This window comes from Embiotoca jacksoni, unplaced genomic scaffold (assembly GCF_022577435.1).
Source record: "Embiotoca jacksoni isolate LCO1_2020_lvr unplaced genomic scaffold, fEmbJac1.0.p SCAF_42, whole genome shotgun sequence".
NCBI classification, from domain to species: domain Eukaryota; kingdom Metazoa; phylum Chordata; class Actinopteri; family Embiotocidae; genus Embiotoca; species Embiotoca jacksoni.
The window spans coordinates 2,829,193-2,844,311 of NW_027185395.1; the positions used below are offsets into that span (position 1 = coordinate 2,829,193).

General features: G+C 43.1%; 1 protein-coding gene across 1 annotated transcript in view; it reads right to left on the minus strand.

Moving 5' to 3' along the window:
- Nucleotides 1-15,119, minus strand: part of LOC138210113 (LIM/homeobox protein LMX-1.2-like) — a 29,821-nt gene that overhangs the window by 1,275 nt on the left and 13,427 nt on the right. The window contains exons 3-7 of the mRNA XM_069169067.1: nucleotides 6,946-7,178; nucleotides 6,626-6,795; nucleotides 4,923-5,000; nucleotides 2,433-2,499; nucleotides 917-1,087 (exon numbers count right to left, since the gene is read on the minus strand). Of these exons, the coding sequence (XP_069025168.1) occupies nucleotides 917-1,087; nucleotides 2,433-2,499; nucleotides 4,923-5,000; nucleotides 6,626-6,795; nucleotides 6,946-7,178 (719 nt within the window). The remainder of the gene's footprint in view (nucleotides 1-916; nucleotides 1,088-2,432; nucleotides 2,500-4,922; nucleotides 5,001-6,625; nucleotides 6,796-6,945; nucleotides 7,179-15,119) is intronic.

Here is a 15,119-nt window from a genome sequence, read left to right on the forward strand (position 1 = left end):
GCAGAGACTTCATTAAGCTATCACTTATTTATTACAAATAATACACTTATCATGGGGCTACGAAGCTCTGTTGAGCCGAAGGAAACTGAAGTAATATTTCTCTGTCGGTTTGTATTTATTTATTGAAAACCAATATTGGATGGTGGTGATCTTCGGCCTTCAGGCAGCACTGCATTAAAAACAGACACTATTCTGGAGTGGAAATCACTGCATGGGCTCAGGAACATTTCTGAAAACCATCGTCTGTGAACACAGTTCATCGCTGCGTCCACAAATGAAGGTTAAAACTCTCCAAAGAAGAAACCAGATAGAAACATGATCAGAAACACCGCCGCCTTCTCTGGACCAAGATCATTGAAGATGGACTGAGGTGAAGTGGACAACTGTCCTGAGGTCTGATGGATCACAATCTGAGATTCTTTTTGGAAATCATGGACGCTGCTACCTCCAGGTTAAAGAGGAGAGGGACCATCCAGCTTGTTATCAGCACTCACTTAAAAAGCCAGCATCTGTGATGGTACAGGGATGCATTAGTGCACATGGCATGGGTAGATTGTACATCTGGAAGGAACCATTAATGCTGAATGATATATTCAGGTTTTGGAGCAACATATGCTGCCATCCAGACAACGTCTCTTTCAGGGAAGGTCTTGTTTATTTCATCAGAACAACGTCCAACCACATTCTGCACGTATTCCAACAGCATGGTTCTCTAGTAGAAGAGTCCGCTGATAAACTGGCCTCCTGCAGTCCAGACCTGTCAATCATTGAAAACATCTGGAGCATCATGACATGAAAAATGCATGATGGACAAGAGTCTCCGGTCCTCAATGATTTAGAAAAAAAAACAGGAAAATACAGAGAACACATAACAGGAAGTCCACCCAGTAAAACAGATAGAGAACATGGTGCTAACCGTAGGGGTGCATGTGGTCACCAGGCATCTGTGGTGGGGTGAGGCCCTGCTGGAAAGGATCCGTACTGTAGCCGCTGTGCTTCATGGTCATCAGCTGCTGCTGCTGCTGTCTTGGATGTAGAGACCCTGAGTAGGAAGTGAGCAGCCCCTCCATACAACCTGACATCACCTCTGGAAGAGTCAGCGGGAACAAAGAGAACAGGGTTACAACTGTAGACTGTATCTCACACTCAGCCACCTTCACAGACTGTGAGAAAGTCTAATTTGATCCTTGAGACCACAAGTGCTCATCTTTACAGGCTTCACACTCACTGACTCTCAGACACTCAGAGCTCTGTGATTAAAGAGATCAGGGATTAGATCAACACTGCAGCAGAGCACTGCTCTTTATATATGACCACGTGGGTCACACAGAGTGGAAGAAAACTCATCATCTAATTTGTAAAAGGGGAACACTTAAAGACTGTGTCCCAGCAGTCAATTATTATTCTATATTCTATGTTCTGTTCATGCTGAATATAAACGGGTAAATGTGCAAACATCTGAGACAATTGAATATAAATGGGCTTGTGTGTGTTTTTATTGTGTTATTTGAGATACTTCCCTGTGTGGCTGCATGAATATAAATTTGAAATCAATGACAAGCAGTAATGAAATAGGATTTCCTTGCTCTGGGAACAAAGAGCTTAAACATCTCTAAAGACATGAACACAGACACAAATGTTTTTTTTATTTTTCTCTCCAGACTCTAAAAACTGTACAACAAATGGTTTCTGATTAAAAAAAAAAAGTATACTGTGAATTTATTCTCTAAACTGGAAGTCTGTTTGATGTTGAAGATGCCTAAACAGTCATCCAGGAGGCTTCTTCACATTCTTACATCAACTTTAAATAACCCCCATTTGCTGGTTTGCTTTGCTCATTTGGTGAACACCAGCAGCTTCCACTGTAATAAATCCTGCTGCTATACCAATATTGACATGCTGGAAGTCCCTGAACAGATAGAGGCGATGCCTGCCAAAGCACTGAGACCCTTATCTAAACTGTCTGCTCATATCCGCCGTGAGACCACGGTGGCAATAAGCCCGCTAGCCATGAGGAGCGAAGCTGCGGGGAGAACGCCGGCTTCGCTTTACAGCCCTGCCGGTGGAAAAAAGAATATTTACCAGCGGAGATGTGACTTTGGCTTCAGACTCATGCAAAGCCTACAAAACTGGGAGTGTTTGACGAGTGACTCCAGAGTTTACTGTTCCCAGAATAAATCTAATATTTCAAGCTGTTTTGCCAAATATTTCATAAATTATCTGTCTGTCAGTAGATGGGGGACAATTATCATGGACAGATTCAACAGTAGTACTGTTCCTTTTGTTGCATGATGGAAGGCAGCACACACACAGACACACACACACACACACACACACACACACACAGACACACACACACACACACACACACACACACACACACACACACACACACACACACACACACACACACACACAGGATAAATCCTCACCTTGGCCTAGCCTTTGGCTGCTGTGTTGCTCCTGCTGTTGCTGTTGTCTGCGGGCTAACTTCTTCATCTGTAAATAAATAAAGAGGAAGCAGCTTGGTGTGTGTCTGACACACACTTCGTGAGGAGACTGTGTCAAAACCAGAAATCATGTGATGTGAGAAATCTAAATCTGAATGACATATCAAATGATTCAGATGAGTCTGAGGTGTAACATGGAAATCTATAAAATGTGCTCATCAACCGCTTTAAACGTTGTGGGATTCAGAACGGGACCCCTGTGTGTTTGTTAGCTGTTCTGAATGAATGAACTGGTGTTAAAATGCAGTTAATGAACAATAAAGTGTTTGGACCAAAGGTTATTCATGGGACCGCCACCAGCAACAAGGACATAGCGGCTCCGTTTCCTTCCTTCCAGTGGTAGTAAATGAAGTGGACACGGTCCCTCGGGACTCAGGAGAGGATGACGTGATGTCAACAAGGGCATCAAACTCTCAGCTTCAAAGCGGTGAAGGTGCATTAGCACCCAGGTGAGCTGTCGTTTCAGGGGGCGGAGCCTGTGAGTGTTGAGGCCCATGATGGCTCAGAGACTTCCCTCAGGAGTTCTGGTCCCGTTGTAAGCAGCGCTGCGTGCAGCCCTGGCTAAGATTGGTCTGGACGATGCTCCACAGATACTCATCTTACTGGCAGTCCGTTCTTCAGACGGACTCCTGTCGCCTCCTGTTTACGGCTCCACCATCTCCTGCCTTCTTGGAGGAGATGGAACGCTGCTGGGCAGATCCAAAGGCGTTTTCCCAGCATGGCAGGGATGCCAGGACCTTGGCCTCCATGCACCATGTGGAAGAAGCTCTGAAAATCGAGGCCCGTTGCCCCAGCAACCTACAGTGCAGGTCGCTGACACCGACATGACATCAGGTGGGGCTTGTGCAGACGCCTTCAGACGAATGGAGGCAGACACTGTGGAAGGTTCCTGTTGTTCCGGGTCAGCTGGACGTGCAGAGAAAACGACTACCGGTGACTACCAAACATGTCACTGATGACTTCAGTATGTTGTGGATCATGTGACTTCAGTATGTTGGAGATCGTGTGACTTCAGTATGTTGGAGATCGTGTGACTTCAGTATGTTGTAGATTGTGTGACTTCAGTATGTTGGAGATCATGTGACTTCAGTATGTTGGAGATCATGTGACTTCAGTATGTTGTAGATCGTGTGACTTCAGTATGTTGTAGATTGTGTGACTTCAGTATGTTGTGGATCATGTGACTTCAGTATGTTGGAGATCGTGTGACTTCAGTATGTTGGAGATCGTGTGACTTCAGTATGTTGTAGATTGTGTGACTTCAGTATGTTGGAGATCATGTGACTTCAGTATGTTGGAGATCATGTGACTTCAGTATGTTGTAGATCGTGTGACTTCAGTATGTTGTAGATTGTGTGACTTCAGTATGTTGTGGATCATGTGACTTCAGTATGTTGGAGATCATGTGACTTCAGTATGTTGGAGATCGTGTGACTTCAGTATGTTGTAGATTGTGTGACTTCAGTATGTTGTGGATCATGTGACTTCAGTATGTTGGAGATCATGCGACTTCAGTATGTTGGAGATCGTGTGACTTCAGTATGTTGTAGATTGTGTGACTTCAGTATGTTGGAGATCATGTGACTTCAGTATGTTGGAGATCATGCGACTTCAGTATGTTGGAGATCGTGTGACTTCAGTATGTTGTAGATTGTGTGACTTCAGTATGTTGGAGATTGTGTGACTTCAGTATGTTGGAGATCATGTGACTTCAGTATGTTGGAGATCATGTGACTTCAGTATGTTGGAGATCATGCGACTTCAGTATGTTGGCGATCGTGTGACTTCAGTATGTTGGAGATCATGTGACTTCAGTATGTTGGAGATCATGCGACTTCAGTATGTTGGAGATCATGTGACTTCAGTATGTTGGAGATCGTGTGACTTCAATAAACTGTGTTTGTGTAACACTCACAGTGGAGTAGCGTGTTGACTGATCATTGACTCCAGTAAAAACCTGTTGGCGAGCTGATTGTTTGTGATGCCGAGCAAACAGCAGATTATAAACTGTTGATCCAGTGAAGATTAACTGATGAAGAACTGGTGTCAACAATCAAACACGTCCTCCCGTCTCCGGCATCTTCATACACGCTGTAGGTTCTACTTCCAATTGCTGCTCATGAATATCCTTGTTGTTGTTGTTTTGGCTTAATATTGTTTTTAATTCTTTTAATTTTGTTAATCGTTTCGTTTGTTTTTACTCACTTAATTGTTTAAAGTATATCTGATTTGTTTCCATTCTGTCTGATGCTGTTAAAGTCAGTGACGTCACTGTTCCTGTCAGAAGGTCCTCAGCTGTCTGAATCCTCATCAACACATCACTGCTCTTCATCTCACATTGTGAAAACAGCATCAGCAGGAACACATTACAATATGTTGACGGCTTCTTTCTGTTGGTTCTGTTTCACTGACCTTCGCTCTCTGGTTCTGGAACCAGACCTGGACCACGCGAACACTGAGTCCCGTCTCTGCAGCCAGAGTCTCTCTGACCTGCGAACCACAGAACAGTCACACTCATTTTATATGCAAACATCCTGTGTGTCTCAGTTTGGTGCATATTTACCAGACGTGAGAAGCAGGTGAGACACGTTATTAATCTCAGAGAGCTTTACATGAAGCAAACATCGTGTACTTCCTTCTGGAGTCCAGTTTTGATCCAGCAGAGTTTTTCTGGAACTCAGTAAACCACACAGCACTTGGGAGCATGTTGTTGCAGACAGCAGCACACTGCAGGATGTGGGAGTGCCGGCGTCCAGCGGGGACGTGTCCCTACCAGTGTTTGGGGAGAACAACATTGTCCTGTCGGATATTTAAGAGCGCTCGTTGGTTATGTTTTTGGAGTCAGCTCGTGGGAACTGTGCTGCATGTGTGAAAAATAGGCGTCAGATCTATTTTCTAAATGATTCACCGCACACGTGAGACGCAAACGTAAACTAGTCACCACATTGATTTCAAATGTGAACCTGCTGGTTACCTGATGTCACCACGTCTTCCTCTGTAGATAATATAGACGGCTGGTAGTTAACCATGTTAACGACAATCATTTTCAATCTCCTGCCTCAGAGCTCTCGGTTTGTGCAGCAGTTGATGGAAAACAGAGAACTGGAGTTAAATATAATCAGTAAAGCTGCAACCGATCTGTTAAAGAGTTATCCCTGGAAACACGGAAAATACTCACTTCATAAATTCTCATTGAGTCTCAAGCCTCACATTGCAGATTTCCTGCATCAGATCACTATGATTGCCAGATGTTCTTCTTTGTATTCAGCATGCTGATGATCTCCTGACGGTATGAGGAGCTCCACTTGCCATCGTCTCCTGCGTCACGTCGTTTATTTCCTTTGTATCAACTCAATAAGACCGGACATGTTGACTGAGTGTTCGGCAGTGCAGTTATTTACACCTTATTATTATGCTCTCGTATTAAAAACTCAGTCAACCTCTGCTGCACTAGGTAGACACTAATATTGTGTATTCTTTAGAAACAAACTGATTTCATTTGAAATAACATCCTATTCTTTGTTAAATAATGAAATCCACATTATATTATCTGATATGAAATGATGTCGCGCTGCAACATGTTGACTTTGTTCTATTTTCATTTAAATATATGTTTATGTGATTTGTAAATCACTGTATTATGTTTTTATTTACATTTTACACAGCGTCACTACTTTTTTGGAAACAGGGTTGTATTTTATTTTATTTTATTTTAATTTGATCCGTTTTGTCTCAGTTTAAAAGAAACAGTTAAACGTGAGATAAACTGAGAATGGTACCACAATATACAGATAATAATCTATGTTGGTTATAAAATATTATTTACAACAAAACAAAAACCGAACCACATTTCTTCTTCGTCTGTTACGGTTCAATCATCACATCACACAGTGAGTCTTCTGGCAGTTTTGGGGAACTTATTGTAGTTGTGCAGTATTTCTGTGACGTGTTACTGGAGCTGAACGACTTCAGTCTTCTGCTGTCAGTGTGAATCCACCTGAATGACACGAACAGTCCTGCAACCGTTCTGATCCGACTGACAAGTAAAGTTTAACTGTCATTTTACAGTTGATCATTTCAGTAGAATCTGTGACTATAAAACCACCGGTGCTCACCTTCCTGCAGGGTTTGGAGGAGACCTCGAAGGAGGCCTTGAAGGCTCGTCTCTGCTGGGTGGTGAGGATGGTTCGGGGCCGTTTGGACCGACGAGGGTCTTTCATGTCATCGCTGCCTTTTCCTGCTGCGGGGAACTTCTCTGACTTCACATCCTCATCCTCACTCTTATCTGTCACCACACACACAAACACGCAGTTCTCTCATCTCACACTGCAGATCGGTCTGAAGTGTTTCTCTCTGACACCACTGATGACAAATGATACCAGCACAGCAGTAAATAACTAGATGTTACGTTGCAGTCTGCAGCCGTCTGTCTCACCTGAGTCGGAGTTGTCTGGACTGACGGCACTGAGCAGGTCCTTCGCCCTCCCGTAGTCACTCTTACACAGCAGCTGACCTTCTTTGAGAACAAACTGGTCTCCTTTGCAGAGCTGGCGCTCACAGATGCAGCAGCAGAAGCAGCCGAGGTGGTAAACCCTCTGCGCAGCTCGCATCACCAGCTCGGAGCGTTCGATCTTCTCCAGACAGCCGCTGCACTTCGAGGCAAACAACCTGGAGAGAGACGAGCGTCGTCAGTGCAGCGGTCACGTACGAATTGACGTGCTGTAGCCATGGTTGGGTTAGGTTAGGTTAGGTAGTTACTTTATTAATCCCCGAGGGGAAATTTTTTCGCTACAGCAGCATACAGAAGCAATAAGATAATAATAGAACAATAGAAAAGCAATAAAATAGCAGTAAAATAGCAGTAAAAATATAAAATATAAATATAAAATGCACAGTATATACAGTACAGTATATATCTATATATATTATATACAAACAACCAAGAAACACAGTCAACAGTATTATGTGATGTATTTTGCCAGAGGTGAGTTATTGTACAATCTAATTGCGGTCGGCAGGAATGATCTCCTGTATCAGGAATGATCTCCTGTATCTGTCCTTGTGACAGCGGAGCTGAAGGAGTCTTTTGGAGAAAGTGCTCCGCTGTCCCTGCAGCAGGTGGTGGAGAGGGTGGTCAGGATTATCCAATATGGATAATAGTTTCCTCAGCGTCCTCCTCTCCACCACCTTTTCCAGACTATCCAGTTTGTAGCCGATGATGGAGCCGGCCTTCTTAAGCAGTTTGTTAAGTCTGTTGGTGTCTCCGGCTCCAATGCTGCTCCCCAAGCAGACCCCAGCGAAGTACAATGCACTGGCCACAACAGACTGATAGAACATCTCCAACATCTTGCTGCACACATTGAAGGATCGAAGTTTCCTCAAGAAAAAGAGTTGACTCATCCCCTTCTTGTAGACAGCCTTGATGTTGGTCTTCCAGTTCAGTCTGTTGTCGATGGACACACCCAGGTACTTGTACTCCTCAACCATGTCCACCTCCTCTCCCAGAACTCTCAGCGGTTGTGGAGCCCTCGTCTTCCTCCTGAAGTCGACCACCATCTCTCTGGTCTTGGCCACGTTCAGGAGCAGGTGATTTCTTCCCGCCCACTCCACAAAGTCCTCCACTACTGCCCTGTACTCATCCTCCCGTCCATCTCTTATACACCCGACCACTGCAGAGTCATCAGAGAACTTCTGCAGATGGCAGGACTCTGGCAACCACTTATCATTTTTCATTCCTTGTTTGTTATCTGTTCCTTTCTCTCTCCACTCTCCGTTCACCCCAGCAGGAACGTTACAGACGGACGTCCATTGGGTTCTAGTTCTGTTGGAGGTTTCTTCCTGTTAAAAGGCAGTTTTTACTTTCAACTGTGGCTAAATGCTTTTTTGTCTGTAATATTGGAAGGTCTCGAGCTTTCTGTGCCGTGAGATGACTTGTGTAACTCCTCATTTACAATCAGCACGGTTCCTCTCCTCTCAGCACCAAAAAAAACTTCACTGGAGGAAAACCATGACGAGCTGAAAACCCGGGTTTTGCGGAAATGTGGTCTTGAAATTTGTTTTTTTTTTTTCTACACTTGCAATTTTATGTAATTCCCATCAATTTACCACAAAAATCTCACTTAAAACTCAAAAATTATATTGCAATTTTTTTAGAAAATCTTCCGCAAAGTCAAAAAAAAAATGTTATCCAACAATCACAAAAAACCCCTCTAAATCCTGGAGGGACTGAATAATAGCTGTCAATCATTAAATACCTCCGACAGCTAGAAATCCTGCAAATGCCGTGCTCCCTCTCAGAAAGCGAGATCCTGTGCTCTCAGTGTGATGCTCAGATGTGTGAGATACTGCTGTGTATGCATTGGCTCTATAGTTTTAACATAACGACCTCACGCTGAAGAGGTGCTAATGAGCCGAGCCAAGACTGGCACTCGAGAAGAAGCCACAGTCGACAGCCAGCTCGGATCTCAATAGACACATTCTTCTTTCTGATGGTCAGAGTGAGAAACCGAGAGGAGATGGAGAGATGAGAAAAGCCAAGGAGAGAAAAAAGATATCCGAGGAACAAAAGACGAGCGAGATGTGAGGACGGGTGTGTTTGGAAGTGTGTGTTTGCGTTGGGGCAGACGGAGGCTCTATGAAGTAAAGAAGTCCTTTCTTTTCTGGACCTCCTTGTCTTGGATTGGATGTTAGTCAAATTTCAATATCTGTGACTGGAAGAAACCAACTGACTAATGGTGTGATGCACATCTGGGATGTCTCTATATTTGTTTTTATTGTTCCAAAACTACATGTTTTGTTGAAAATAAATACAACCCTGTTTGATAAAAAGTTGGAACATTGTGTAAAATTTAAATAAAAACAGTTGATTATTTGTAAATCACATGAACCCATATTTAAAATGGAGAAACTTTGTTTTATAAAAATATCTGCTCATTTTGAATTTGATGGCAGCAACACATCTCTATAAAGTTGGGACAGGTTCATGTTCACCACTGGGCTGCATCACTTCTTCTTTTAACAACACTCTGTAAACGTTTGGGAACTGAGGAGACCAGTTTCTAGAGTTTTGAAAGTGAAATGTGGTCCCATTCTTGCCTGATATAGGATTTCAGCTGCTCAACAGTTCAGGGTCTCCTTTGTTGTATTTTTCACTTTAATAATGCGCCAATTTTTTTTAAATTGGAGACCACGACCATCCAATAATAGCTTTCAGCCTTGTCCCTTGTGTTCAGAGATTTCTCCAGATTCTCTGAATCTTTTAATGATATTATGAACCGTAGATGATGAAATCCACTAATTCATTGTAGTTTTATGTTGAGGAATATTATTCTTAGATTGTTGCACTATTTTCTCACACAGTCTTTCACAGAGTGGTGAACCTCTCCCCATCTTCACTCTCTGAAATCATCTTTTTATACCCAATCATGTTGCTGATCTGTTGCCACGGTAACCTGATTAGTTGTCAGATGTTCCACCAGGTGTTTTTTTTTTTTACAAATTATTTGAAACATGTTGCTTATATCAAATTCAAATGTTCGTCTTTGGTCTATTTTCAATTAAATATGGGTTTAAAGGATTTACAAATCATCACATTGTTTTTAATACAATTTTACACAGACTCACAAGTTTTTTGGAAACAGGGTTGTATAAATAACTCTTACCCGGGTATTATGACAACAGCTGTTCAGCGTAGGAGGCAGTTCAATGATAGAAGACAAAGAGCCAACCAAAAACATGCGTCTTATTGACCTAAAAAATTTTCATTAATTAAATGTCAAAGTGAACAAAGAACATTCATCCAATACAATGAAATCAGGAGCTGGAACCATGTTGAGGAGTGAGCAGAAATAAATTACACACAATTAAAGTTCCCGATGCAACTCATTTATTAACAACACATATGAGCAATTTGCTTAAAATATCACTGATGTCGTGGTGTTAATAAATTAATTGCATCCTGAAATTTCAGTGTGAATACTCTCCAATCATTACATCAATAGCCTAAATGTGAATTACCCAAAAAATTCGTCCATAAATGACGTTGAGTCACTCTGTGGTTGTTCACGGCCGTCTAGAGTTTCCTTTTATATTTTATGTCTGAGATCGGCTGCTGCGTCATGACACGCTCCAACTGACTGATTCACATCCAATTCAACAGAGTCAGCTTCATTTTTATATGACTTACTGATTCAGAAGGTTGCATTAAAAATGTAGTTTTAATTATTGATGTGAGTGGGATTAAATACGTCGAACATCCACCAGACCTGCCTGTGAAGTTGGATCGGCGTGTTCATGTGTCTCTGAACACTGAAGCCACGAAAAACAAATACTGTTCGGACTTATACGTTTCCTGTTTCTTGACATTGTCCCCTTGCACGAAGCCAGCACCATAAAGAAAAGGTTTTAGCAGTTTACTGTAGAAAAGCTCCTTCTGACATGTAAAGGGCTGTGAACCAGCGGTGACGTCGCCCACTCATATGAACGGCCATTCTGGAGCCTCAACTTTGGATGTTGGCCGTCGCCATTTTGCTATTGTGGTGACAGAAGTGACCATATTAGGATAAACTGGGAGGAGCGAGCGATGGATCTGACTGATCTGATTGGGAATCAGAGGAGCCCCCCCCCCTCCCACAGTGACCCCAACCCCACCGAACACCCTTCGGATGAACTGAAACACTGACTCTGATCAGCCCTCATCACCAACCATCAGTGTTGGACCTCAGGAGTACAAATCTCTGCAGCCTGGTTCAACATGTGATGGAAACACTGAAAGTGAAAGCAGCATTTTGAATCCTATGCTCTTAGAATCAAACCTTCCACTATCACACAAAGTGTCTTGATTTGACATATTTTATTTTGGTGTTCACAAAGTGTTTGATTTCTGACAGAAATAATAAAAGCATTTTTCCATTGACCTGCCTCACCTTCTATTTCCACCCGACTCCTTCAGAGAAACGTGAACATCCAGAGGGTGAATCAATGATCTCATCTGATTGGTGGCTGAGATCATTTCCATGCTAACAAACATGTTGAAGTGCGTCCCCGAGAACCTGCAGGCCTTACTCTGACTTCTTGAGCTTTGGCTGAGCAAACAGCACATCCCCACTCTCTGAATCCTTCTTTTGTTTCCCCCTGCCTCCTTCATAATCATCTTTTGATTATTCCGACTAATTAAAACTCCAACAAGCTGCCACCCCAAGCCGCCACCCACCCACCCAGCCGCCGCCTTTAGGTCAGCCAGCCTCCCTGAGGAGGGAGAACAAACAGAAGAACACACACAGTCTGTTTTTACTGCTTCATCCTCTCTCCACTCCTCTCATCCTCTCTAATCCTGTACCTCTTTATGCTTGTTAAGCTGCCGGAGCAGTGTGGAAGCAGAGGGCGGCGGGCCAGGGGTCACGGCTCCCTCAAAGAGATGGGCCCCTACCGTCACTGCTCCGGGTCCGAGCTGAACGGAACCGTTGAGGACTTTTCATGAATCCACTCTTGGAATAAAAACCTGAACTCACACAGAAAGCTGCAGCAAACAAGCTTTTAAAACAAACAAGACTAAAAGTCTAGAGGCTGTTTGTTAAAGTCTGAAGCCTCACCGGCTGCCCAGAAGCTGCCGCGTTCAGAAGACCCATCATGTGTTGGACAGAACCAACAGCACAATCCTGAGTTTGGTATTTTTAAAGCCTCAGCATTAGGACGAGTATATTGATTTAATCTGGCTTGGAGCAGCGCCAGATGACGGTTTCTGCTGTGGTGAATCTTCCCTCTGATGCTGCACTTTAAACACATCTGCAAAGAGGTTTTTCTGGTGGCGATGCAGTTCAACAGCTTTACTGTGATAGCACACAAGGTACGACGTGATAAATGTTTTTATGGTTCTGTCAATGGTTTGTAATTAGTGGAGTAAAACAAGACCAAATTCACCAACGTCCCAAAACAGGAACACCACGTTAACCGGACTGAATAATGGAGTGAAATTAAACACAAACTCAGTCAGATCATTGAGCTGCCATCACTACTGGTGCCGTCCGTTTAGGATCGTTTAATATTAAGTCATTCATCACATCACGAGGAAAATTAATACCAAATTATAGAGAAGTAACAAGATATTAAAGTAAGCATCCAACTGCAGCAGCACTAAATCTGTTCATTCAATGCGGATTCCTTTTCAATTCTGTTTTATGTAAATAGCTCCAAAGCACAACAGAAGTCATCTTCACACAGTCAGATCCAACAGAACCTTTCAACATCACTGAGAGAAAACCAGCAAGTCAACAGTTCCCACATGAACAACAGTTGGAAGTAAAAACTCTCCTTTAACAGGAGGAGAACCTCCAGAACCAGACCAGAACCGAACCAGAACCAGAGGAGAGGAGAGGAGAGGAGAGGAGAGGAGAGGAGAGGAGAGGAGAGGAGAGGAGAGGAGTTTTATCTTCTCCAATGGTGATGCAAGCAGCATATGATGTCATGATGTCATCTTGAAAAATACCACAAAGGAGACCGTGACCTCCATTATGTAATATAGAGTATTTCCTCAGGCAGGTGGGCTTCATTCAGTCCCTCTGGCCTCCATTAGCCTCGGTGTGTGATGATGGAGTCATATATTCCCAGCTGAGTTCCAGCTGCTCTTCATAAGTACTTCCTGTATAATGACAGCCTCGGGGCGTCTGAGTGGCCTGACACACTGTCACGACACAGCCTTAAACATGTCTGCCTTCAGGCTCCGCCCCCGGTGCCGACCCCTCACCTGCCCTCCTCACCGCTTAGTTAATATATCATCAAACTCCCCTCCCCTCACCGCCCGGTTCCCCCCACACTGACAGGATGCAGCTCTCTGTTTCCTTTTATTTGAGCTGCTCGCTACACTGGCCGCTGCGTCATGTTGTGGGCAATGACATTAATAAACAATTTGTATTTATCCGTAAATAAAGTAACGTGTGTTTACTGCTGGGATATAATAATATTAAAGTATTTTTTTACTTCTATTGTTTCTTATGTGACAAAACAGTGACATCACCCGAAATAACTGCTGGACACATTTTATTCACTTTGTATTTGATGAGAGAAGTTGAATGGGAGTCTATGGAGCCGGAGGCTTTTTGGAGCCGACCTCTAGTGGCACTCAGTGGTATTGCAGTTTAAGACACTTCTGCATAGGAACCATTTTTCAGACCTAAAGCTACAAACTCTTTCATAAACAGTCTGTGTGTGACGAGCTGCTTTTAAAGAGACCCTGTTGTGTAGCGACATTCGTGAGTCAGTTCTTCTTTTACAACATTATTTTACAGTTCTTCCGTCAGTTTACTGCCTCTCGTTACGTGACCTCATTTTAAGACATCCAATAAAATAATTTGGTCAAATTAACATTGTTTGGGCTGCAATACAACACTGACATCACGTAAATAAAACCGGGCTACTTTTGAACCCTTTTATTCCAGAGATGTTCACACTGTAGGTGGTGTGCAGAGGGCCGCAGGTTCAAGGAAGCAGCAAAGAGAAAGTTTGTTAATGTAGCTCGTTATCAACATGGTGAACAGCTGCAGCAGTGACATCATTCAGTGTCTGATCACACAGTGTCACACATCCGATAGATATCATGGTCTTCAATATCTATCAGAAAGTTCAGGATAAAAGTGAATCAGTGACGAATGGCTGGTCGAAAACTCTGCAACTTCCAAAATGGAACAAATATTGACTTCAACGTTTTTACCTCAAGGAATCCGTGACACACCAAAACAACCTCCATCTCCTGTCTGTTGTACACATTTACATCTGGTCACATATGTGGAGACTTCTAAACATTTATACACACACTTAAAACACACTTGTACTCGGTCTCAACACCTTTGTTGCAGGACCTCGGTCACATGATCCCACCTCACATTACATTAACGTGCGTGTAAGTTTCACGCTTACAAAACGTGTAACTGTAATGCTTACACAGCCCTAAGCGTGTGGATTTCACATCGGTGATTCTGAAACACTGAGAATTCACTTCAATTAAAATATTTCATCTTTTTCTACAACTCTTCAGTTTCCCAGTTTTAAATCCTGCTTTATTTTGAAAGTCGAGTTGTGTAACAAAGTGTGTTTGGTGAAATGGCCTCCGACACATTAATCTGCGGGTTAACGATAAGGTATTACTTCCTTTCAGCGTGTCGGGCTGCTCAGAGCTGACGAACATCCTGCTGGGACTTAACACCACTTACACCCTCATAAAGAGGAGGCGCTGGCTGGAGGCACACTTCATTTCCCCGGGGATCTCCCCTCCTCCCCTCCTCCCATCTCTAACACCCCCCACCCCGACTCCACAGCCCCCACAGGAGCAGACAGCCCGGACACCTGGCTCCCACCCTGACAGAGAAGGTGGACTTCAGTAGCTGCTCATCTTCGATTCAGAACCAGAACAATGACGGACATGTGGGCCAACATTACTTTAATTTAATATATCTCCATTTACAAAATAAAATCATTTAATTCTGACGTGTTTCTGTTTTTAATTTGGGATAAATCACAGATATATATGATCAAATCTGAATTGTATGAGTTTGTTTACATAATTCAGATGTTGTCTTTAAAATCTGACTTTGATCTCAAAGGTTTGAATTAATTTTA